At 37.6% G+C, this 24263-nt stretch overlaps 1 protein-coding gene across 5 annotated transcripts; it reads left to right on the top strand.

The window, feature by feature from the left end:
* The first annotated feature begins 267 nt into the window (after positions 1-267).
* LOC127813014 (hydroxyproline O-galactosyltransferase HPGT3-like) lies at positions 268-23436 on the top strand. 5 transcript variants are annotated; one of them, XM_052353686.1, is made up of 12 exons: positions 268-629; positions 761-824; positions 2499-2548; positions 2664-2854; positions 4334-4394; positions 4555-4627; positions 4893-5016; positions 5116-5203; positions 9223-9273; positions 10562-10633; positions 20634-20746; positions 22721-22945. In XM_052353686.1, the coding sequence occupies exons 1-12, from the start codon at positions 466-468 to the stop codon at positions 22762-22764; spliced, it is 1095 nt and encodes a 364-aa protein (XP_052209646.1). In that variant the 5' UTR covers positions 268-465; the 3' UTR covers positions 22765-22945. The 5 variants fall into 5 exon arrangements, with proteins under 5 accessions (XP_052209646.1, XP_052209636.1, XP_052209663.1 ...); XM_052353676.1 differs by lacking the exon at positions 22721-22945 and adding an exon at positions 20892-20962; XM_052353703.1 differs by lacking the exon at positions 22721-22945 and adding an exon at positions 21731-22710 and having other exon boundaries at positions 269-629.
* The last annotated feature ends 827 nt before the right edge of the window (positions 23437-24263 follow it).

Consider the following 24263-nt stretch of genomic DNA (forward strand, 5'->3'; position numbering starts at 1 on the left):
AAAGTCAATGACAATTGGAAAAGTAGGAATTTGGAGGAAAATATATGAAAAGTGCTTCCATGTTTCTATCTCATTCAATTACTCTCTCTTAAAAATGGGAAAAAAAATATTTTTTATTTAATTTTATTCCAAAAAAGAAAATAATTATTCATAGAGAGAATTGAAGATATAAAATTCAAGTAATCTGTCCTATTTGGTGATATTATTGTTGGGGTTTATTTATTTCAAATATTTTTTTTTCTAATTTTGCAATTAATCCAAACAATCCTGTCGTTGATGTCGATGGACCTCGTCAGTAACTGCCCTCTCCCTCTGAATCTGCGTTCTCTTCTCTCGGAAAATTGAAACAGTGTTGAGCGTTTACCCCCGAATCAGATCAGTTCATCCACCGACCTATCTTCGAAATTCCGATCATCATCACTGTGTATATCTTCTCTGAGTTTTTCTTTGCAGTTGTTTCCGGAAATGGACAGTGGCCCGCCTTACAGGGACGGCTTGCCAAAGACGTCTTCGTCGTCGTCTCTGAAAGGAGGAGAAAGGCGAGGGAGATCGAAGCCCCTCCAGACTTCCAAGTCCTCCATCGTCATGGCCTTCTTCTCCTGCCTCGCTTGGCTCTACATCGCTGGCCGGTCCGTCTCATCGCCCTATCCGCCTATCTATATATGTGTATAATGTCGTGTTGGGTTTTATTTTTGTTTCTTTCGTTAACGAATGATTTGAATGATGCCCTTGCTTTTGAATTTTTTTGTGGGATTATTAGGTTGTGGCAAGATGCAGAAAACAGGACTTTATTGGCTGGTCTTCTCAAGAAGAACGCCGACCAGGTTTGTCTATCTGATTTCTTGTTTCCTTGCTCAGAAAATGTATGTTAGATGCCGAAGACTCGTTCCTTTGATCTTTTGGATTGCACTCTATCTCCACACAGGCAATAAACAGATGTTGAAGGGGTGACAATTTAATTATATGACTAACCACTATTTCTGGGCTAAATTTCGCTGAAAATTAGTGCCTTTGTGGAATTTACGGACTGTAAAGCTCCTTTGTTTTTCCTTTTCCCCTTTTCTGTGAGTGAATCAACTATGTTTCTGTAGACGCATGTGCACGAAATTGACAAGAAAAATAATATACATTCACCAATTGATGATGGTTTTTGAATCTATGAGGGGAAGAGGTAATAAAAGAAATTTGTGGTTCAGCCGAAAAATGAAAACAATGAAGCAAAGCAAAATAAAAGGTTGTGGGATCTCCCAAGTTCCCAACCCCTGTTTCCAGACACATGAGAAAGGGGGGGAAATGTAGTCAGGGCTATATTTGCTTTCCAATAACAACTTCTATCTTATGCTTACTTTGATATTATGCTACATGTGCCTTATAAGTTGCAGGAGTCTGTCCACCCCCCCCCCCCCCCCCCCCCCCCCCAACCGGGCCACGCCCCCAATAAAATTTTCTAGTTCAGTCCCTCATTGATTTATAATGAAATGTATTTTATCGGCTGATAGAACCCTTACACAATTGATTGAATTTTAGCTCTAAAATAGTAGGAATTCCTCAATTACAATAGCGTACAGCGATGGAAATAAGTGAATACAATGAAAGGAAACAAAAACAGGTCTATTTGAGAGGGCCTCACTTTCCAACGATTTCTTCAACAAATTTTCCAGATGCTTCTTCCTTTTTCTCTCCTCCCTTTTATACCTACTCCTCTGCTCGTTCCAGCCACATGCCCAATTATTCCCTTCTAACTAACTTGTGACTCTTTTACCCTTGAGTCATTTTACTTGGTTGCCGCTATGGTCCCCACCACTTTTCCCCTCATTGATTTATAATGAAATGTATTTTATCGGCTTGAGCTTCTTGTCTCTAGCAGGCTACCTGTTCATAATGTTACTAACTTTTCCACCTCAGCCCCATGCAACTAAGGGATCTAATGATCAGATATTAACCAACCAACCTGTGAGGGTAATGAAATCATTGTAAATTTGATAAGAGTCTCCTGTAATAACCTGTTTCAAGAAGCTCTCATGTGAGAATTTTTTTTCTTTCCAAAATGATGATCCTGGTCAGGCACAATTATCTGTTATGCTTCCAAACAGATGGCAGTTACTTCTCTTGGACAAAAAGGTGAAAGTGGAGGAGTTCATCAAAATCTCAAAATAGCCTTCGAAGCTGCAAATGTTTAAAGATATAATATAAGTATATATTATTTGTTTCTAGTTTCCAAAAATTCCATCAGAGTATGCTTCAACTATTAAAAATTATCCTGAGGTCTTCACTCATTCTGTAGCAGGATAGCTAACAGTAAAGTCTAATGCAATTGCTTGGCTTAATATATCATCTTTGTATTATTTCCTTGATTTAATTAGCAACAAATCATTGGGGGATTACTGAAAATAAAGCGAATAATATGTTATGATATTCTATAAACTTCCTTTGTTTCTTTTCATTTTCTCCTAATGTTTTAATTTTTTTTATGTTTTTTTATTTTGTATTTTTTGTAGAGACCTAAGGTTCTTACAGTTGAAGATAAGCTCATGGTCCTTGGATGCAAGTATGTTTCCCCAGCATCCCCGTTTCTGTTTACAGCCTACGTTGTTTACATAGATTATCATTGTTCACTACTGAAATGATTAAATGCACTATTATTGATCATGGAAATGTTTCAGGGACTTGGAGAGAAGGATAGTGGAAGCTGAGATGGAACTAACTCTAGCAAAGAGTCAAGGATATCTCAGAAATCAGCTGCACAAAAGTGGGTCTTCTTCTGGGAAAAGGCTTCTTGCTGTAATTGGAGTTTATACTGGATTCGGAAGCCGGTTGAAACGAAATGTGTTTAGAGGGTCTTGGATGCCAAAAGGTAGTTTAAGATCCATGTAGCTAAATCATTAATATTTAAGACGATGCATTTAATTGAGGATGATTGCAAGCATTCCTAGTGAAAACATGAACGAGATTTCAATATAGTGCTGTCTTTATTCAAAATCCAAACGTATATTTTCTCATACTTATTTCACAAACTTTTTGTTCTTTATTTCTTACTTCACTGTTTTATCTTCAATTACAAAGTCTAGTTCCATCATTGGTCCCAAACATTTGAAGATGTCAGCAGGTGTAGACTGGTTAAAAGCCTAACCTTCAGCCCAATAACCAGCAAGTCATCACAACCTGGTTCTCGTGACAACCTGAGTGAGCTAAAAGGGCCAACTCGGTTGCATGCTATCACGCATGGCTGTAATGCCATGCACATGATGGGGACAATTGCATATGTCAAGATCACTTACCTTGAGGTGTCCGGGTATTTTTCCAAGTATTGAATAATTAAGTATGAGGGCGAGCTGTTGTAGCAGTAGTAAGGTTGTTCTTTTATGACTGGAAGGTCATGGGTTTGAGTTATGGAAATAACCTCTTTATAAAAAAGCAAGGGGAAGATTGCTCTTCCAATCATCGCAAATTGGGGAGCCTCATGCTTAGCAATGCTGTATTGGATAATTGAGTATAATCCATAAGGAGTCCAATGCAATTGATGGATCAGATCTGGAGTATGGGTGAATTTTTTAGAGCCATTATGGTTTTTGGAGCATTGCAGTATTTCAACTATCAACTGAAGATGGTCCAAAATACTATAACAGGCTCTTGGTGTTAACTCTATCTCCCCCTTGCATGCAATGTAAGCACTGGTGCTAAGTGACCCCTTTTGATGATGGTTTGTATTCCCGGTTAGACTTCATGTTTGTGGGCAATGTCACAGATGACCTGGGAGATTGGCATTGGGCAACCTGCATAGGCAAAGGTTTCAGTGTGTGTTGACACTAGGTCTCAGGAGTGTCATCAGTGACACACATGCTTCCTAATTCCTTATCTATGTATTCTTTTATCTTCAGCACAATGAGATCTCCTCAGCTGATTTGTGGTTTGATTACATTGATGGTTGTTTTAGTCAAATTTCTGTACCTTGTTCTGATAGGATCTTTACTTTAGAATGCACTTTCATAAGATTTATTTATCTAATCACATCATGATTACATGGATGATTATGTAAACCTTAATATGTCAATTGCTCAATTATTTTGGCATACAGATAGATTTTGATTTTTATTTACAAAAAAAAAAATGGTTCTTAAGTTTTTATTTACAAAAAAAGTGGTTTTTAAGTTGTTTTTTCTCTTCACTTGATGTTTCCATTACTCTGCCGACCAAAAGAACACATGGAAAGAAATTTTGATCTGTGTTGCCTGTTATCTGTCTTAGGGATTTCATTTCTACTGTCCTGTGGCATTCACTTAATGCATGGTTTGCTTTTTACAAATTTTATATGTGAAGCACACGGGTCTTGTAGGTGATGCTTTGAGAAAGCTTGAAGAAAGGGGAATAGTCATACGTTTTGTAATTGGTCGAAGGTTCTCCCTCGCACTTTGAACTGTATTTGTTAATCTAGTACACTAAAGTTCTGCAAAATTTTCTTGGTTTTGTACTGTTAGATTTCATTGGATCTCTAGTTTTAGCTACTACTACCAGCTGGACAACTCTATCATCACTATGTAACTTCAAACTTGGCAGTGCCAACCGAGGTGATAGCTTGGATCGCAATATTGATGAGGAAAACCGCCTGACAAAAGATTTCTTGATTCTTGTAAGTTATTTATTTTGTGTTTCAATAGAAAACTACTGGACTCTAGCCTCAACTAGTATAGATTTGTTCTGTGATTATTGCCTATCTTGATTTATATACCATGATTATAATTTTATTTAAAATTTGAACAATTTCATGATCAAAGTGTATGGGAAATAAGATGTAATATGCACCTGTATATTTTTTTAACTTCGTTAATTTCCAGCATTTTTTCCCTATATCCAAAGCATAGAATTTAAGGATGCACCTTTTCCTTATTTATTAGGATGGTCATGAGGAGGCTCAAGAGGAGGTGCCCAAGAAAGCAAAATTCTTCTTTAGTACAGCTATTCAAACCTGGGATGCAGACTTTTATGTAAAAGTTGATGACAACATTGGCCTTGATCTTGGTAAGCATTTTAGTTTTACTTCATTGCATGAATATTTGCAACTGTGCATGATTTATATTAATTGAAATTGTGTGGTTTTTGCTCTATGGTTGGCTCCAGATGGGCTAATTGAACTTCTTGAAAGCCGACGAGGTCAAGATAATGCTTACATTGGATGCATGAAGTCTGGGGATGTGGTAACTGAAGAGTAAATCCTCTTATCATGTCTAGTTCAACTCGATTTGTTAATTTTGGATACCCTGTACCTATATGAAAGCAGTGTGCCCCTTGTGTGATGCCTTATAGGTACTAGTGGTCCTAAGGCATGAGATTTGTGTTACATCATGTTTCATGTTTCCTCTCTCTGAGACCTACTTCCCATTGGGTGGCAGGATTTCCATGCCAGGAAATGTCTTGTGGTTATCTCTTTCTAGCAAGACATTTTGTTTAAGTACTTTCCTATCACGAGACTTGCTTAAATCTGTACTTCGTGCACATTTAGATGGTTATATTTTGTAGTTTTATTGCAATAACAGTGTTTTGATGCATAAAGCTCAGGGTACAACTGGGCCTGAATCAAGATTAGGCCTTGAGTTGGTAGCTCTTGTCCCCGGGGGAGGTTAACACTATTACATTTTTCAATAGAACTAGGAATTGACTAAAATCATGTAAAAAAAGGATTCTCTATAGAATAGCTAATGAATGGTAATTCTTTTTAAGCAGTCCCATTTTCTCAAGAAAATATATACAATTTATTTACTGAATTTTGCAATAAGATTTTGTGCTTTCCCATATTATCAGCAATGTTTAGATATAATAGTTCTAGTTTTTACCTACTAAGTTGAGTCAATAGGTAACTTCAGTGACAAATATGAGACATTGTCCTGAGTGACACTTTGAGTCTTACAAGGATTTATTGAATTATTGGTTGTAGATTAGGCAATAGTGTCTTTTAGCTTGAATGATTAGCTAAGCTTAAACAACAACAACAACATATCCAGCCTTTATCCCACTATGTGGGGTCGGTTATATAAATTCTAGACTTCCATGTATTTTTGTCTTTTGTCATATCTTCATTTAGATTCATACACTTCATATCAAACTTTAATGTCTCTCCTAAAGTCTTTTTGAGTTTGTCTCTACCTCTTTTTTTGACTAATTGTTCCATTTCATCAACTCTCCTCACATGAGCGTCTCTTGGTCTTCTTTTCACATGACCAAACCATCTTAGTCTAGTCTCTCTCATCTTCTCCTCGATTAGCTAAGCTTCAATATGTAAATTTTTTTTTCCAATTAAACACATCATGAAATTGATTGGTCTTATTTTCTATTCTTTTGTGTGATGAGATGTGATTAAAGTCTAATAACCATTTTAGACCACAAGGAGAAGAAAAAGGGCATACTATATTGTTCTTGTTAATCCTAGGGTCAATGGATCAGTTTTCTTAGACAAGAATTCAGCCATTCTTCAACCTGAAGTCAAAACCAAACAACAGAAATAAGACAGAAATTTAAAGAACATAATTTAAATGAATGAAAACAGATATGAAAGAATCAAACCACAAGAAAAGACAAGGGTTTATCCTGGTTCGAACTGATCAAAATCAATCCTTCATCCAACCTTTCAAAAGAGCAATCCACTATGATCTTGATGAAGAACAATACAAGTAATCCACAGAAACCCTCTCCTCTCTTTTTATCACACAAACACACACTGCCTTTAACCCGAGATTACAAAGAACTTCCCTATTTTTCAAGTCTTTCCTCTCACAGCAATTCTCGTATTTAGAAAGAAAAGAAATCGAATGATCATTTCAGTCCACCTATCTATCTTATTTATAGAGTAGGCGGATATCCCAATAAAGATATAAACATATTTACAGTTTAACCCCCCCAACTATCACTAATTACAGATTGGGATATAAACTCCTATGTAATTCTTCATTGGCCCTCAAATGCACTGCTTTCACTAATCTTCTTATCCTATACTCAAGATAACTTTTTAACAATTCTCTACCATTTTCTTGAGTATACTTCAACCTTCATCCATCCAAGCCTTGACTTTTCAATAGATGAACTTGACCTGCTCTCATCTGGACTACTGCACAACCTGATCACTCAAAAACAATAAACGTTAAGAATCAAAACACTGCTGTAAATTTCAACAGCGGAACACCTTGGATAATACTTCCAGCTGCATTACCAATATTTGCAACTCTTATTAGGATTGATCCTCCTCAAGGATTTCCTTAATGAATAACTTTCCTAACATCAATATGATTGGTCCTTTCCATGGTGAGACTGAATCTAAGCCAAGTGGACTGCCCATTGGCTATTTCAACTTTCTCTACCTAGACATTCCTTTAGGGTTCCAGCCGTACAACCCACAACCTAAAATAAATAACTTTCCGTCTAAGTACACTCCACCATAAACCAAATCCATACTTAATGTTATTTCTCCATCCCAAAGGGTCCAAACTTTTACACAGCATCACAACAACAATGCACCTTACCTGGATTGGTCTTAACACTGCTAGACTTAGTCCTATTTCCCAAAACCAGCCTTTAGGCTTTATCACTGTCTTTCCTTCTTATGTTTGCTTCAAACTCAAAGGACTACTCATCTCTCTTGTGCCTCTTCTATCTACTAGCCTATCAAGATATGCTTAGGTTTGGATAACCTAAGCTATCATAAGCTATCAATTTCTATTTCATCCTCTATGCCTTAGAATTTCCAGCTTCTCCTTTATCCTACACTCTCAAACACTGACCTAAGTTCTCAGCTACACCTTGAGAGTCCTTCATGGACAGTTTCCAGTGAAAATGCCTTACATTTCACTAGGCATACCATTGAAAAACTCACAGCTTCCTTATGCACTCCATTTTAATCCTTGGACTTATCCTAGAAGGATCAGATTTCTTATACCTTCACCTTGGGAATTTCTATCATTCATAGAGAGACCTTCTAAGCAATCAACCTTGCTTACCTTTCTCTCTAGCCTCTAATCCCTTGGGCTACTCTATAAGATCAATTTTCTCTTAATTTTCACATGGATAATGGCTGTTAGTGATACACCTATTTGACCTGAAATTAAGCCTTCATGTGCTGTTTTAACCAATGGCCATTTGTCTAGCCTTTTCCTAGATTTTTCCCATTTCCAGCACCTTCCGTAATTCACAAATAGTCACTCCACCCATTTAACCTAAAGGGATCTTTCACTTAAAGTCTAAGTTTCATTTCTCCCCAAATTTTCATGGCTCCATGCCATTCATTTGGACAAGAGTGCATCTCCTCTTCTTATACAAGAGGTTTCTATTTTCCAGCCTATTCCTTAGCACTCAAACCAGTGCATAAGTATCCTTAAAACAAAACTTTTCCATACCTCACTGGTACCTATCTTGAGTTCTATCGTTTACCCATCCTAGGCATCACTCTAAACCTTTCTATTCCCTTGCTCATTACCTACAAGATGATTATCCTTCCTTTTCCTTGCTTAACCTGGAATTTGATCATCATGGGCCATACAAGACATCACTTGCATACACCCTTTCCCCCTCACTATTCACGAGGACCCTCACTGCCCAACTATCTTAAATACTAGTTTCTTTTGCAATTCAGCCCTTGCTTACACAATGAGGATGATCAAACACAAAAGAAATTTCCAGGTTTACCTATTGCTATACCCTGGTTCATAGGTTAGTTTAGGACATTCCCAAAGGACTATACTTGTTGTTCTTCTTTACATAGCAGTTCTCGTATTCAGAAAGAGAAGAATCGAATGATCAGAATGATCATTTCAATCCACCTATCTATCTTATTTATAGAGTAGGCGGATATCCCAATGAAGATATAAACATATTTACAGTTTAACCCCCCCAACTATCACTAATTATAGATTGGGATATAAACTCCTAGTTAATTCTCCATTGGCCCTCAAATGCACTGCGTTCACTGATTTCTTATCCTATATTCAAGACAACTTTTTAACTGTTCTTGAATGTGAAAATCCTCCTTTTCTCTTTAATTTCATAGATGAGCGCAAGTTCTGTATTGATCTTTTCTGAGGTCATTTTCCATGAAGGTTGTAAGGTTCATTTTTTACTGTGGCTAAAATTGAGGTGTACCAAAAACCCTTATTTTTTCTAGTTTCATCTCTTCAGTCTTCAACATGCTAGACAGTGTTCATCAGTGTAGCTGATATTGGTTCACTACTACTGGATTTGCAGGGGAAAGCCATGGTATGAACCTGAATGGTGGAAATTTGGGGATGAGAAATCGTAAGTATCTATGTGATGGAAGACAAAAATGCTTACACCGCTTATATGTGCTTACTTTTGTGGATGTTATCTATATTTGCTACTAGTTTCAAATTTCCTGCTGGTGTCCTGGTATTTCTGAAATAGTTGTTTTTTCAGTTTGTAGTTCAATGTTTGATCACATTTCCTGTGCAACTTCTTATAGATCATAAACTTGAGAAAAGGGGGGAAAAAATTATGACTAAAAGTTTCTCTCCTTTTGACTTTGACACGTACATTAAACATTGAATAAACTAGCCAAATAAACTGTGGTAATGTTGATACAAGTTTCTTTTATTCTCTAGTTAAATATGTTGATAATTTCTTCTTGCATGGTGAAGGAAATTTTCTTCATGTCACAGCACAGATCTACTTTTCAATTTACCCTAGGTAGTCAGATACATGGCTTTATCTTTTTTTTTTTATTAGTTTGAAGTTTGTTTCTCATTCTTTAGATGGAACCCGGCTTGGAGAGTGAACTTATCATTCTTGACCATGATTTCTTAAACCTTTCTAACATCCCTTTTTGAATATATGGATCAAGATGTTGGAACACATCATTTTGGAATGAAGGCTAGCTTGTGTTGTGTCTATTGTTGAACAAAAACACTCATCAGAACCTACCACATGTTTGAACTTGTGCTACTAATTTTAAAGTTTGGTACTTGACACACCATAAAACTTGGAGAAATGTGGCTCTATCCTGGAACCTGCATTACAAAGTCTGAACAAAACGACAGCAAAGAAAACGGCTTAAATGAGAACAGTATTGAGTTCTTAATCCTTCTTTTCTGTGCTACTTTTTAGAACTAATGCCTAAAAATTACCAATTTTCTTGTCAGTAGAGGCCATTAAAATAAATTTTGAACTTGTAAAAAATAGATACTGGCACCTTTTATTCATGCATAATTACATATATATGTATTTGTTGCACATAATTTAAACATAAGATAGGATATCGCCATGGATAGAGATGACTAGAGGACCAGAATTCATGTAGCCCCGCATAATGATATCAAGGGTTGTTGAAGTAAAAATGTATTTTCATGATAGAATTTTAATTAAATTCATAAATGTTCTGTGAACCCTAGTGAGCAAGTTCTAAATTGTGTTGCATAATGGTTATGATGGTTCCTTTTATACATGTCCTGGAGTTTTTCTTGATGATCAGAAATGTGGATCCATCTCTTTTATTTGACAAGTATCTTTACTATTTCAGTTTCATTTCATGAAACATCTTTTATCTTTTTCATTTTTGTGTGTGTTGCAGGTACTTCCGACATGCAGGTGGTTCACTTTTTGTTCTCTCAAAGAAATTGGCAGAGTATATAAACATAAACAGGTTTGTTATAGATGTCTTATGGATTTGGTTTCTAAGCTGTATTTATGTTGAATTTCTTAGTACTAAGTTTTTTCTTCACTTTGGTAAAGATACTTGTGGAAATAATTTGTAATCCCCCCCTCCCCCCTCCAGCAAAGGCTTGGTATGTTGTCGTAATCTGTAATGTCCAGTACTGTAGAGCTTACACGTACCATAAGGAAATATGCTCAAGCTATAAATCACATGGCATGCTCTGGCTTATGGCTAGTAACTTAACTGTTTCATATTGACATTTTTTGCTTGTGCTGCTATGAGAGTCTGCAAGTACTAGGTTGATAAGTGACACAGCGTGTAGCGCGTGTGTGAAAAAACACACCAAAATAAACTCTTGAAAGAGCAAACTTCAATGGCCGAAGTTTGGCTTTTAAGAAGACGCAAAAACAAGATTGTTTTGCTAAGAAAACCCAAATAGGTTGCTGAAATTTGATTGATTAAAACTTGATTAGAAACTCTAGATCCTATGCATATTTATAGTATTTGGCTAATCCAAATCCATCTAATATTTGGAAAACAAAATCTAACTAGAATTCTAATAGAAATAAATCCTAAATAAAAGTCAACTAGAATTCTAATAAAAATAAAACCCTAATCAAACATGAACTAGAATCCTAAATCAAATAGAAACATGAAGTAGAATCCTAAATTAAGTAGAAATATAAAGTAGAATCCTAAATCAAGTAGAATTTTAAAACTTAAGAAGTATTAAAATAACATTATGGCACTACTATTTTGGTGATACTGTTCTGATTTGGTTGGGTCGGCCTTGGGCCGAGTCTTGATTGGTGACCGCATCATTCACCTTCACTTGAGAAAAAATTCGACCTCGAATTTTGATCCTGTTTGGACAAATCCACATCCGATAAGTACGAAGAGAGATTAGCCATTTTGAATGTTTAGAAATACCCATATGATTAGGCAAATCCACAACATAAGCATTGTCATTGGTCTTCTTTGGAATCTTGTAAGGACCATACTTCTTTGGCTTGAACTTGTTCTGTTTTCCTGCTGGAATTCGTTCCTTCTTCAAGAATATCATGACTTCATCTCCAACCTCAAATACCTTGTGCTTCCTATGTTTGTCAGCTGTCGCCTTATATTTCTTATTTGTGCAACTTTTGCTTGACATCTTCCTAAACCGCTTGAACTTTTCTGCTAAGGGAACATGAGCAAAGACATTCCTCCCCTTCTTAGCCATATCAGCATTGGCATGGGTTCAATCATCGCCATGTTTGTTGCCTTCTGCCTCCATTGCATTATTACTGTTAGATTGAGGACGTTGAACCTTCCATCTTGAGCGCTTCTCTAATCTAGTAGATCTTATTGCCTTCGATTCAACCGTGCCAGATCTTGAATAAACTGTAGAAGGATTTGCTACCATAACCTCCATCTCCTTTACAGTCGCAAGTCGATCAGAATAAACACCACCATCCTTGGGTTGCGAAGCAATGCTTGAGCCATCGGGACTGGAAAATATCCCAGTATGAGTCAATAACCTTGGAGTTTCTGTCATGTTAGCAGCATAAATCAGACCTGAGTTTGCAAACGTGGAGGTTGCTGGGACAACATAATCTTCGAAATCAAGCTCCACTTTAGAAGCTTTGGTTTGATTCTTTTCCACTATGGGTAACAAAATATAACGCACACCTTCTTTCTCAAGCTGATATGTGTTCTTCCTACCCGAGTGCGTAGCATCCACATCAAATTGCGAAGGCCTCCCAAATAAAATATGGCAAGCATTCATATCAACAATATCACAATAGACTTCGTCGAAGTACTTACCAATAGAGAAAGGCACCATGCAACGTTCATCCACATGTATGCCACCAACTTCTTTGATCCATCCAATCATGTAAGGGCTTGGATGTTTTTCAGGAGTTAACTGCATCTTTGCCACCACGTCTTTTCCTATGATGTTCTCCTGATTTCCACTATCAATAATCAACTCAAAGATTAATCCTTTCACCGTACACCTCGTGCGAAAAAGCTTATGCCGTTGAGTAGTATCTTTATTTTTTTGAGATAGCATTGACTTCCTCACTACACAGGTATATTGCCCATGTCCATAATCTTCTTCGTCATCCTCCCCATCAGGCCCGCAATATACTTCCTCTTCAGCAACATCTTCCTCTTCATCGCTATCTTCAATCACTGGTCTTCTAGGATTAACAAGGACATGATTAATGGGTGGTCTTCCTGCTCCGGCTTGATTCACCCCATTATTCAGGTTCCTGTCATCATCAACTCGTAGTAAGGTGCCCAATTGGTTGCTATGTTGCTCCAATCGCTGCTGGATAGTACGAGTTACTTCCCGCTGTTCTTCGATTGCTCTCCAAACTGCGGACAACCCCTGATCACCGTCACGAGGCTGGTTGCTACCGTTACCTTCAAGATTGGCCATCTGATTGGTTGATTAACCGTTCTGATACCACATGACGCAGCGTGTAGCGCGTGTGTGAAAAAACACACCAAAATAAACCCTTGAAAGAGCAAACTTCAATGGCCGAAGCTTGGCTTTCAAGAAGACGCAAAAACAAGACTGTTTTGCTAAGAAAACCCAAATAGGTTGCTGAAATTTGATTGATTAAAACTTGATTAGAAACTCTAGATCCTAGGCATATTTATAGTATTTGGCTAATCCAAATCCATCTAATATTTGGAAAACAAAATCCAACTAGAATTCTAATAGAAATAAATTCTAAATAAAAGTCAACTAGAATTCTAATAAAAATAAAACCCTAATCAAACATGAACTAGAATCCTAAATCAATTAGAAATATAAAGTAGAATCCTAAATCAAGTAGAAATATAAAGTAAAATCCTAAATCAAGTAAAATTTTAAAACTTAAGAAGTATTAAAATAACATTATGGCACTACTATTTTGGTGATACTGTTCTGATTTGGTTGGGTCGACCTTGGGCCGAGTTTTGATTGGTGACCGCATCAATAAGCTGGCTATGCTGTCCAATAATGATGATCAACTGGTAGATCTATGTGATACTTTGGTCAATGCCAAGAACATGCACAATCAGATAAGATGGTTTTGAATGCTAGAGGTTCTGTAACTGAGATCTGAGTGGGGAAAGGGATTGTAGAGTGACTACAGAGGATTTCTAATCCAAAAGATATCTTTTGAGAGAGAGATAGATTTACTTGCTGATGAGGTTTGTTAATGGTCAGGTACTCCAGTGTAGGAAGTCACAAGTGGGTTTAGCATAGACCTGAGCATGAGTAACCAAGTGCTGCCCTTTAAAGTGTGTCTGTCTGGGGATCAACCTATTAAGTCCCAATTGTTAGCATACAATCATTATCAAAGAGTTGAATATGGAACACAAGCACATCCTTAAATATATTGCAATTCATATTGTGTGTTAATCTAAGATGCATCATTTAGGGATATGCTTCCAATTTAATGGGATCTAGTAAGTACGAATTTCTCCCTATTTGTGCGAAGGCGAAGAACATTCCTTACTACTGAACATGAACTACTTTTTGTTTCATCATCATTCCATCAGGTTTTATTTTAGTATATGGGTGGAATAATGCCCTATACCCTTGTCATATCATGTTGATGCAGGTATTCTGGAAGTATAGAAGCAATTGTTAGAGAATCAAGTGTTCAAAAAATTATATAGGTTGGGAAAATATCCTATACCTTTGTCATGTCATGTTGGATTTGGTGATTTAGGACTATAGAGTTTATGTGCAACATTATGTAGGTGACAAGTAGTTTGCATGTAATCACGTGCGTTGGCTCCTAGTGACAATTAGGTGACAAGATAGCTTGCAAGTGGCTATTTCCACACTGACTTGGTGTATAGGATCTAGATCTTACAAAGGTTATCCCGCACTTGCAAAAACAAAATCAAGTCAAAAATAGTTTAACCAAAATAGTGTAAAGACTGATAGCTAAAAACAATAAGATGGTTTTTAAGCTAAAAATTTAAGCAACACAACCTCATTGACTATTCATTAATCTAATGGATTTTTTTCTTTTTTTGGCATCCAAAATAATTCGTTGATCATTATAGCATTTCAAAGTTTTAAATAAATAATAATTAGAAGTTCGTTTATGTTGAAACATTTGTATTATATTAGCTAGAAAGTCTTGGGAGGGCATTTATGTCAGGGGTGTATTTGGTATTTACCTAGTTGTTTCTTCTAGAATGTTGGTTAGTTGTAACGACCCTATTGTAACAATCGGTCATGTCTTGTTTGGTCTACCCCTTATATTCTATAAATAGGGGTCGGGGGGGTCTCTTTCTTTTTTTTTTTTTTTTTTTTTTGGATCATTCTGTTTTCATTCTATCTTGGGAGAACTATGTGAGTATGTGCTTTGTAAGAGAAGAGCTGTCGAGTGATTTGTAATCTTGGGTTAACTTTGTATCGTCTGGGGATAAGGCTATGAGAGAGTATTCTACAGCATGTAATCGTTCTTGTGATTCAAGATAGTGGAGAAGAGGCCTAAGGCAATCTGGATGTAGGTTTCCGCCGAGGGAACTAAACCAGGATAAACTTTTGTGTCTTTGTTTGTATAGTTTATACTGTTGTTTTCATGTATTGTTTTATCTGTTATCTGTTTACTTATTAGACCATGAGTGGAGTACTATCTGTGTATTCTCGAGGGTTGAGTGTTTGAATTAGTGAGGCGGAATTTGGGATTACAATTTGGTATCAAAGCGAGGCATCTCTATCGTTCAAGAACTCAAGGGAAGGAGACGAATTCGAATAGAAAGAAATGGCGTCAACTTCATCAAGGTACGATGTAGAAAACAATAACTTTGCCCTCTGGAAGATTAAGATGGAAGCCCTCCTTGGCAATCTTGGCCTTGAGGAGGCACTGAAAAAGGAGAAGGAGATGTCAAAGACCCTCACGTTAGAATAGAAGCAGGAGATCACCAAGAAGGCCTTCAACACTCTAATATTGAGTCTTGGTGACAAAGTTCTCCAAGAAGTATCCAAGATGAAGGCGACAGAAGAAATTAGAGAGTCTATACCTAAAGAAGACCCTGTCCAGCCGTCTCTACCTCCAGGTTCTTTACATTTAAAATGCAAGATCATCAAAAACTTTAAGATCACATAGATGTATTTAACAAACTTTGCTTAGATCTTAAGAACACAGATGTAAAATACGATGATGAAGATAAGGCTGTAGTTCTACCTCACTCATTACCTAGGTCATATGAGACTTTTGTAAACATACTGAAACATGGCAAGGATAAGTTGTCATTTGATGACGTAATTGGTGCCCTTAACAAAAAAGAATTGAGGTTTAAGCTGGATGGAAAATCCACCCCTGGAGATGTCCTATCAGTAAGGTCTAGAAGCATGAGAAGATACCCTAGAGGTAGAGAAAAATCACGATCTAAGTCTAGGACAAGAAAGAATCTCATACGATGTTACTATTGCCATGAAGGACACATTAAAAGACACTGCCCTAAGAAAAAGAAAGACCTATCCAATAAGGAAAGTGTAGAAGGGGGTGTGAATGTGTGTGAACTAAGGTATGACAATGCTGATGCACTGGTAGTTTCTGAAAGAGCAGAAAGTAATGAGTGAGTTATGGATTATGGCTGCTCATTTCATATTACCCCTAAGAAGCATTGGCTACAAAATTACCAATAAATAAATGAGGGAAAGGTCTTGCTAGGCAATGACCATGAGTGTAAGGTCCTAGGAGTCGGTGATGTAAGATTAAAAATGCATGATAGATCTTATAGAACCCTCACTACAGTGATATATGTTCTAGAACTCAAGAGAAATCTGATTTCTCTTGGTGAGTTGGATAGGAATGGCCTAAAATTTAAGGGTGAGGGTGGAGTCTTGAAATATCAAAAGGATCATTAGTGTGTATGAAGGCAGTGTTGCAGAATGGTATATACCTTCTGCAAGCAACCACCTTAAGTGGTGAAGCTGCAGTAGCAAGCAGCAACATCCAAAATCAGGCAAAGTTGTGGCATTTAAGAATGTCACACATAAGTGAGCAATTTCTCAAAGAACTTGCCAAACAAGGAATTTTGGGGCATGGACGGGTCACTGAATTAAGTAAGTGTGAATCCTACATTTATGGAAAAGTTGCCAAAATAAAGTTTAACAAAACAGCTATGCACTCATCCAAATCACCCCTAGACTATATTCACTCAGATTTGTGGGGGCAGCCTAAACCCTTACCCATGGAGGCTCTCGGTATTTCCTGTCAATTATTAATGATTTCTCTAGAATGCTATGGGTTTATGTCTTAAAATCTAAGGATAATACCTTTGAAGCTTTTAGGACATGGAAAATAATGGTAGAAAACCAAAAGGGCAAATCTATTAAGGTTATAAGAACTGATAATGGGCTCGAATTTTGTAATAGGGAGTTCAACCAAATGTGTAAGGATAGTGGGATTATAAGACATTTGACTGCCCCAGGAAACCCTAAACAAAATGGGTTAACCGAAAGAATGAATAGGACCCTATTAAAAAGGGTTAGGTGCATATTTTTCCATGCAAATTTATCAAAATCCTTCTGGGGAGAGACAGTCTCAAGAGCTGCCCATGTGATAAATAGGTCTCCATTAGTAGCCATTGACTTTAAAACCCCCTATGAAAGGTGGACAGGTCATAAACCAAATCTAAATCACCTTAGAGTGTTTGGGTGCTTAGCCTGTGCTCACATGAAGCAAGGCAAGCTTGAACCTAGAACCAAGAAATGCCTGTTCATTGGTTATCCCACTAGTGTAAAAGGCTACAAGCTGTGGAACCTTGAACTTGAAGGGCCTAGAACAATAGTCACAAGAGATGTGACATTTGATGAAAGTACTACCATGAAATTAGGAAATAAGAAAACCCAGCATGATTTAGAGGAAAAGCGAGAGACCATATATGTAGAAATTTCTAGAATAGGGGCTAATAATACCCAAGAAACATCTGGAAACGATCAGGACCTGAATGAATAGGTCCAGGAAGGAGATCAGGACCAGGACTCAGCTCAATATGAGGAGAGCGAAGGAGGAAGTGATGCAAACTCTAGCCTAGGGGACTAGCCAGACCCTTCTAGATATAGTGTAGCAAGGGATAGGCAGCCTAGGACCCGAAGGCCTCCATAACGATTTGGCTACTCAGATTTAGTAGCATATGCCCTTATTAGTGTATCAAAAAGTGTAAGAGATGAACCCCTCACCTATGAAGAGGCAGTGGTCTCTAGAGACTTTGAAAAGTGGATAGAAGCCATGAAATCAGAAATAGCATCCCTTAGGAAGAACCAAACTTGGGATCTGGTTGATAGGCCTAAAGGACAGCATATAGTGGGTTGTATAAAATCAAGGAGGGTGCTAGAAACAACCCTAAACCTAGGTACAAGGCTAGGTTGGTTACAAAGGGTTTTACCCAAGTACCGGGAATAGATTTCAATGAGGTTTTTTCACCTGTTGTGAGACATATCTCAATAAGAGTGTTGTTGGCCATCACTGCTCATTTAAACCTAAAATTGGAGCAGATGGATGTAACAACAATCTTCCTTCATGGAGACTTAGATGAGAGAATTTTAATGGATCAGTCTAAAGGCTTTGAGGCTAAAGGAAAGGTGGAGAATGTGTGTTTGCTTAAGAAATCCCTTTGTGGGCTTAAGTAGTCTCCAAGACAATGGTATAGGAAATTTGATACTGTTATGTTGAAGCAAGGGTATCTTAGAAGTTTCTAGGATTGTTGTGTTTACTTTAAACATGTCTCACCTAACATCTCTATATATTTGCTTCTCTATGTGGATGACATGCTCATAGCAAGTCAATCTGAGCAAGAGATCCAACTATTAAAGCTAAGACTTAAATATGAATTTGAGATGTAGGAATTAGGTGAAGCAAAGAAAATTCTAGGGATAGAAATCTCTAGAGACAAACAGTAAAGGAGAATTTTCCTATCTCAGAAATACTATCTAGCAAAACCGTTATCTAGGTTTGAAATGGCAAATGCGAAGGTTGTGAATGTGCCATTTGCCTCATTTTAAGTTGTCCTCGGATCAATCTCCAAAGGATGAGGAAAGTAGGAAGGAAATGGAAAATATCCCATTCTCGAGTGTTGTGGGAAGTTTAATGTAGAGTATGGTATGCGCTCGACCTGACTTAGCTCTTGCAATGAGTGTAGTAAGTCGGTTTATGGCAAATCCAGGAAAATTCTACTGGAATGCAGTGAAGTGGGTATTTAGATACTTAAAGGGATCATCTAAGAATGTCTTGTCTTATGGTGGAGCTAAAATAAGAGATCAAGCTAGTATCCCAGGGTTCTTGGATGTAGATTATGTTGCCGATTTAGATAAGAGGAGATCCATATCAGGGTATGTGTTTAAGTTGTGGAACTCTACAATCAATTGGAAGTCTAGTCTCCAACATGTGGTGGCATTATCTACTACCGAAGCTGAATACATAGCTGTATCGGAAGCTATTAAGGAAGCTATGCAGCTTAAGGGTCTAGTTGGTGAGCTCCTAGGGATAGATGTCAAGGAAACTTTGATGTGTGATAGTCAAAGTGCCATTCATTTGTCTAAAAATCAGACACATCATGAAAGGACTAAGCATATAGATGTTAGGCACCACTTCATTAGGGAAATAATTGAAAAGCAATATGTATTTCTAACCAAAGTTTCAGGTGAAGATAATGTAATTGACATGTTTACTAAAGCTGTACCTATCATGAAGTTAAGGCATTGCATGAAGATACTGCAGATTATTCCAGATGCTGATTAAAAGGAGTAGCATGGCAATATGGGAGGGTGTAGATAGCTGTGAAGTCCTGAGGAAGCCTAATCTAACTTAAATGGGTGGAGAATTTTGCAGAAACATTTGTATTAGATTAGCTATAGAGTCTTGAGAGGGCATTTATGTCAAGGGTGTATTCAGTATTTACCTGGTTGTTTCTTCTAGAATGTTGATTAGTTATAACGACCGATCATGTCTTGTTTGGTCCACCCCTTATGTTCTATAAATAGGGGGTTGGGGGTCTTTTTTTTTTTTTTTTTTGGATCATTCTGTTTTCATTCTATCTTGAGAGAGTTATGCAAGTATATGCTGTGTGAGAGAGAAAAGCTATCGAGTGCTTTGTAATCTCGGGTTAAATCTGTATCGTCTGGGGATAGGGCTGTGAGAGAGTGTTCTACAATGCATGTAATCGTTCTTGTGATTCAAGATAGTGGAGAAGAGGCCTAAAGCAGTCTGGATGTAGGTTTTTGCCAAGGGAACTGAACTACGATAAACTTTTGTGTCTTTGTGTGTATAGTTTATACCATTGTTCTTATTTCTTGTTCTATCTATTATCTGTTTACTTATTGTACTGTGAGTGGAGTACTCTTTGTGTATTCTTGGGGGTTGAGTGTTTGAATTAGTGGGGTGGAAACTGGGATTACAGTTTACAAAAACAAAGAAAGGAGCTTGTTATTAAAGTGCCATCTTACTAGGGCTTGATGCACATGAAGCCAGGTTGTGTATGAATCTCTAACAGACTAACACCCACCCACCCTTCTACATCTATTCTCACAAATGGAACTAAGTGCAGATATAAAAAACATTAAGTGAAAGAAATCCAAATGAAGGGACCGGCTCAAACACATTATGGCAAAACAAATATACGTGAAGTGACTTGACCTTGGAGCTTGGCAGTCCAAGTTCTGACCCTATTTAGCTAGATAAACTACAGTTGAAAAAATACATATGGAGATGTGACACAGGACATCATCAGAAACAAATAAACACGATCGGATGTTATTAAAAGATTCCAAACCTTTAGTGTGATGTTTCAGTACTTTGTTAGACTAGTTGCATGGAAAAGTGTAAGCTGTTAGGTCATGAACGAAAATGCTGTATCTCAAGCTCTTAAAATTTCTCCATCTTATCATTAGTTTATGCCAACAAAACCTTAGTGAAGTATATATGTACTGTTTATGTGCTTCTATATGAGCTATTTTTTTTATTTCATTTCTGTAATCATGCAGTGTGTCTCTGAAGACTTATGCTCATGATGATATATCGGTTGGGTCATGGATGATGGGTGTCAGAGCAACCTACATTGATGACAGCCGTCTGTGCTGTAGTAACTCAAGACAAGGTAAATGTTTCAATATACTGTTAGTTAAACTAGTGAATTTTTGCCTGCCTGGCTAGTTCATTTTCCTTATATTGTAATATATTTCTTGTTAGACTAATAGCCAGGAAGGGATAGCAATTGAAACTGGTATTATTTATGTTGTCAGAGCACCCCGATGCAGTGTTTAAAACCATCCTTACATATGTAGGGAAAAAATACTGAAAGAAAATGATGCATTAACATATTGGTCAATAAGCCACTGAAACACTAATGGTCATTTGATATGAAGGATAGATAAGGAAGGATGGATGAGTGAGGGAGGAGAAAGGTACTTTGTGAAAGGAAGCTGCCTTCCCTCAGGTTTGTTGGTTGAGAAGGAAGTAAAAGAAGGAAAGCATCTTTGCTTCATTCAACTACCCTTCCTAAAGGAGAAGTCATGTTTGAAGGGACTAAAATGTAAAACAATGGTTCCCTCTTATCCATCCACATTTAGGCACATGAAATGTCTTTCAACCACTTCCTACTCTCTTTTACTTCATACTAAACAATGTAAACTTTATCTGTCATTTTATGCCCCTTTTTCATTATTAGAATGGACTCTCTTTAACTATTTAGTTTCTTTTTCCCATCTTTTCATTTCTCTGTCTCCCTTAACTATTTGGTTTCTTGAGAGAGCCTTGCTAACAATGTAAGGTTGTTTCTTTGTGACTGAAAAGTCATGAGTTCGAGTTGTGGAACAACCTCTTTGCAAAACAAAGAGTAGGGTTGTGTAAAAAGATGACTCTCACAAAGCAAGGAGTTTTGTGTATTAGGGACACTCTTTTTAACTATTTGGTTTCTCATTTTTTATTGGCTAAAGGCATAATCAGCCCCCTCACCTTTTATCATTTAACCATTTAGCCCCCTTAACTTAAAGAAGGACCTATTAGCCCCCTCAACTTCCAATTTTAAAGATATTAGGTACCTCAACTACTAATTTTGTAACAAATGCATACCTTACTGCAGCAAGCATTTGGGCGTGAGTTACACGCGGTGGGCCCCACATTAATCAAGCCAATGGGAGCATGCCACGTGTCTCCATCTGCAAGAGAGGAAGAGGCCGGCTGGCGGCGGCGGCGGCAGATAGCTGCCTGAAACGACAAAGAGAGAGAGAGAGCAAGCGGGACTGACAGAGAAAGAGCGAGAGAGGGGCAGAGAGAGAAAGAAGACGACCGCCCCCCTCCGACGCCATAGCCGACCACCCGCCCCAAATCGATGCCTGCACCGCCCCCGACGCCATAGCTGGCCACCTGCACGAGGAAGGTGAGTGATACAGAGCGAGGGAGGGAGAGCGAGAGATACAGAGAGAGCGAGAGCGAGAGATGCAGAGCGAGAGCGAGGCAAAGAGAGGAAGAAGACGACCGCAGAAGAGGAAGATGCCATCGCCGCCCCCCGACCCCAATCGACGCCATCGCCCTCTACCCGCCCACGCCTGGCCACTGCTATCGACAGCCCCCCAACCTTGGTCGACGCCTCGGACACTGCTAGCGACCACCGACAGAGAGAGCGAGAGAGAGGCAGCAGGCGGGAAGAGAGAGGCAGCGAGCGGGAGGAGGTCGCCGGAGACAACAAGGAAGAAGGAGGTGATGTGTTGCACGCGCCTCAATCGCGTGTGTAATACACGCATTGACCCAGGTGTGTGTAAGATTCAAAATTGGAAGTTGAGGGGGCTAATAGGTCCTTCTTTAAGTTAAGGGGGCAAAATGGTTAAATGGTGAAATGTGAGGGGGCTGGGTATGCCTTTAGCCTTTTTTATTTCAGTTTCTAAGTTTTTTTCTCGATGGCCTGACCCTAAAGAAATGACATGTCACGTGAACATACACTAATCACTTCTTTGTCCTACAGACCTGTTTGTCCCCTTTGTCATTTTGGTTGGCACGTTGTCTGTTCTCTTCTTTCTCTCTTCATTATTCCTTTTTTAGTATTATTATTGATTTCTTGTTCTTTTTAAGTCAGCCCAAGACGTGTGTACATATGTATACAACAATCACAAGCCATAATTCCACCAGATAGAGTCGGTTATATGAATCTTAGATCTTGAACAATTTCTTTTAATGGTTATATTCTCTCTGTAAGGCCATTATATTCTATGGTATCTCTCTGAAAGTATATGTATGTATACATGTGTGAAACATATGTTCCCGAACAAGTGATGGTTTATGCTGTTGTAATTTCGATGCAGTGAAATTATTTCCAATGTTTACAATTGTTATCTTTCATCCCCAGATAAGGTGTGCTCGCTTGCTTGATTAAAGCGGATTATAGCTTTGGCATTTATATCAAACGTCTCCGGCTCCCTTGGCTGGTTGTTTAGGATGGCTTTGGCTGGTTGCCGATATACCCATCTAGCTGGCCTTGCTTTAACCGGGGATTGCTCATTTAGACTATGAGGATCACTTTCCTGGCATCTGACAGCAGGGAGGGATTTTATGAAACATTGGTAAAAATCATACTTCTAGACACAGGGAGATTCACAGAAATTCTTTGACTGACTGAATATTAGCGACTATCAAACAATTCATGGCTATGTGTATAACGATACATATGCATATCCGAGTAGCTTAAAGACCTTCAAACTTCTCATCGATTATATGAGCAAACCTGTTAGAAACTCTGGGAATATGTCAGCAAAAAATAAATAAATATTCAAGGCCGCTTCTTGTTAGGTTTTACTTTTTTCTTTTTTTAGCCTATCAATACTTTTTTCTCAACAATAGTACAGATCCAGTATTTTCAATACTTAACACGAGCTCCCTTCTGTTACTTCCTACATCTTCATACATTATTGTGTGCAGAGCGAAATTAGTAGCAACGGTAAAAGTTATTTTTTTGTGATTAGAAAATCACTATTTCAAAATGTAAAAAAATCAACATCTTTGCCAAAAAAAAAAAAAAAAGCAACAAAAAGTTGAGTTCATCTTATGACTAATTGGGTCCTAACCCCAAATAGATTACTTACCAACAAGAGGCAATTGCACCAAATGCTGAAATATGGGAGATCTCATTTATTTAAATAGTTAGTCAATAAGGTAAATCAATCTAAAAGTTTGTGATTTTTCATTCTTTATAATTTCTCAACATTATTCATTAACTGCCAAAAGGATTCAATAATTAGAAACAAATAAAAATATCTTTAACCAAACAAAAAAAAGACAAAAGTGTTGATATAAAAATCACTACTCTTATGTTTATTCTCTTTTCCAATATCATTTTCATTTCTAATGATTCATTGCTAGAGACCCATAGGTTCATTATGGCAAATAAGTTTCATAATTAAGATGTTGGAGGCAATATTATGAAATAAGAGTTAAAAAAAAAATAGAACAGAGATATAGCTAACAGGTTTGACAAAATCTTCCATCCTCAATTCTTAGCAACCCCCAAAATACATCCCAACTTCAGTAATCCAAACTCCCATCCTATCATCAAAAGGAGATAATATATATAGAATAAAAGACAAACTAAAAGTTACTCTCACTTTCTCCTCTTGACAAGTGGC

This window comes from Diospyros lotus, chromosome 1 (assembly GCF_014633365.1).
Source record: "Diospyros lotus cultivar Yz01 chromosome 1, ASM1463336v1, whole genome shotgun sequence".
Taxonomy (NCBI): domain Eukaryota; kingdom Viridiplantae; phylum Streptophyta; class Magnoliopsida; order Ericales; family Ebenaceae; genus Diospyros; species Diospyros lotus.

What these genes read in the sequence shown, in the direction of transcription:
- LOC127813014 (XM_052353676.1), top strand. Translation starts at nt 466, where the DNA reads ATGGACAGTGGCCCGCCTTACAGGGACGGCTTGCCAAAGACGTCTTCG. An exon ending in AGGGTCTTGGATGCCAAAAG is followed by an intron (nt 2,855 to 4,333) that starts GTAGTTTAAGAT and finishes CGGGTCTTGTAG; the next exon opens with GTGATGCTTTGAGAAAGCTT. An exon ending in GGGGATGTGGTAACTGAAGA is followed by an intron (nt 5,204 to 9,222) that starts GTAAATCCTCTT and finishes CTGGATTTGCAG; the next exon opens with GGGAAAGCCATGGTATGAAC.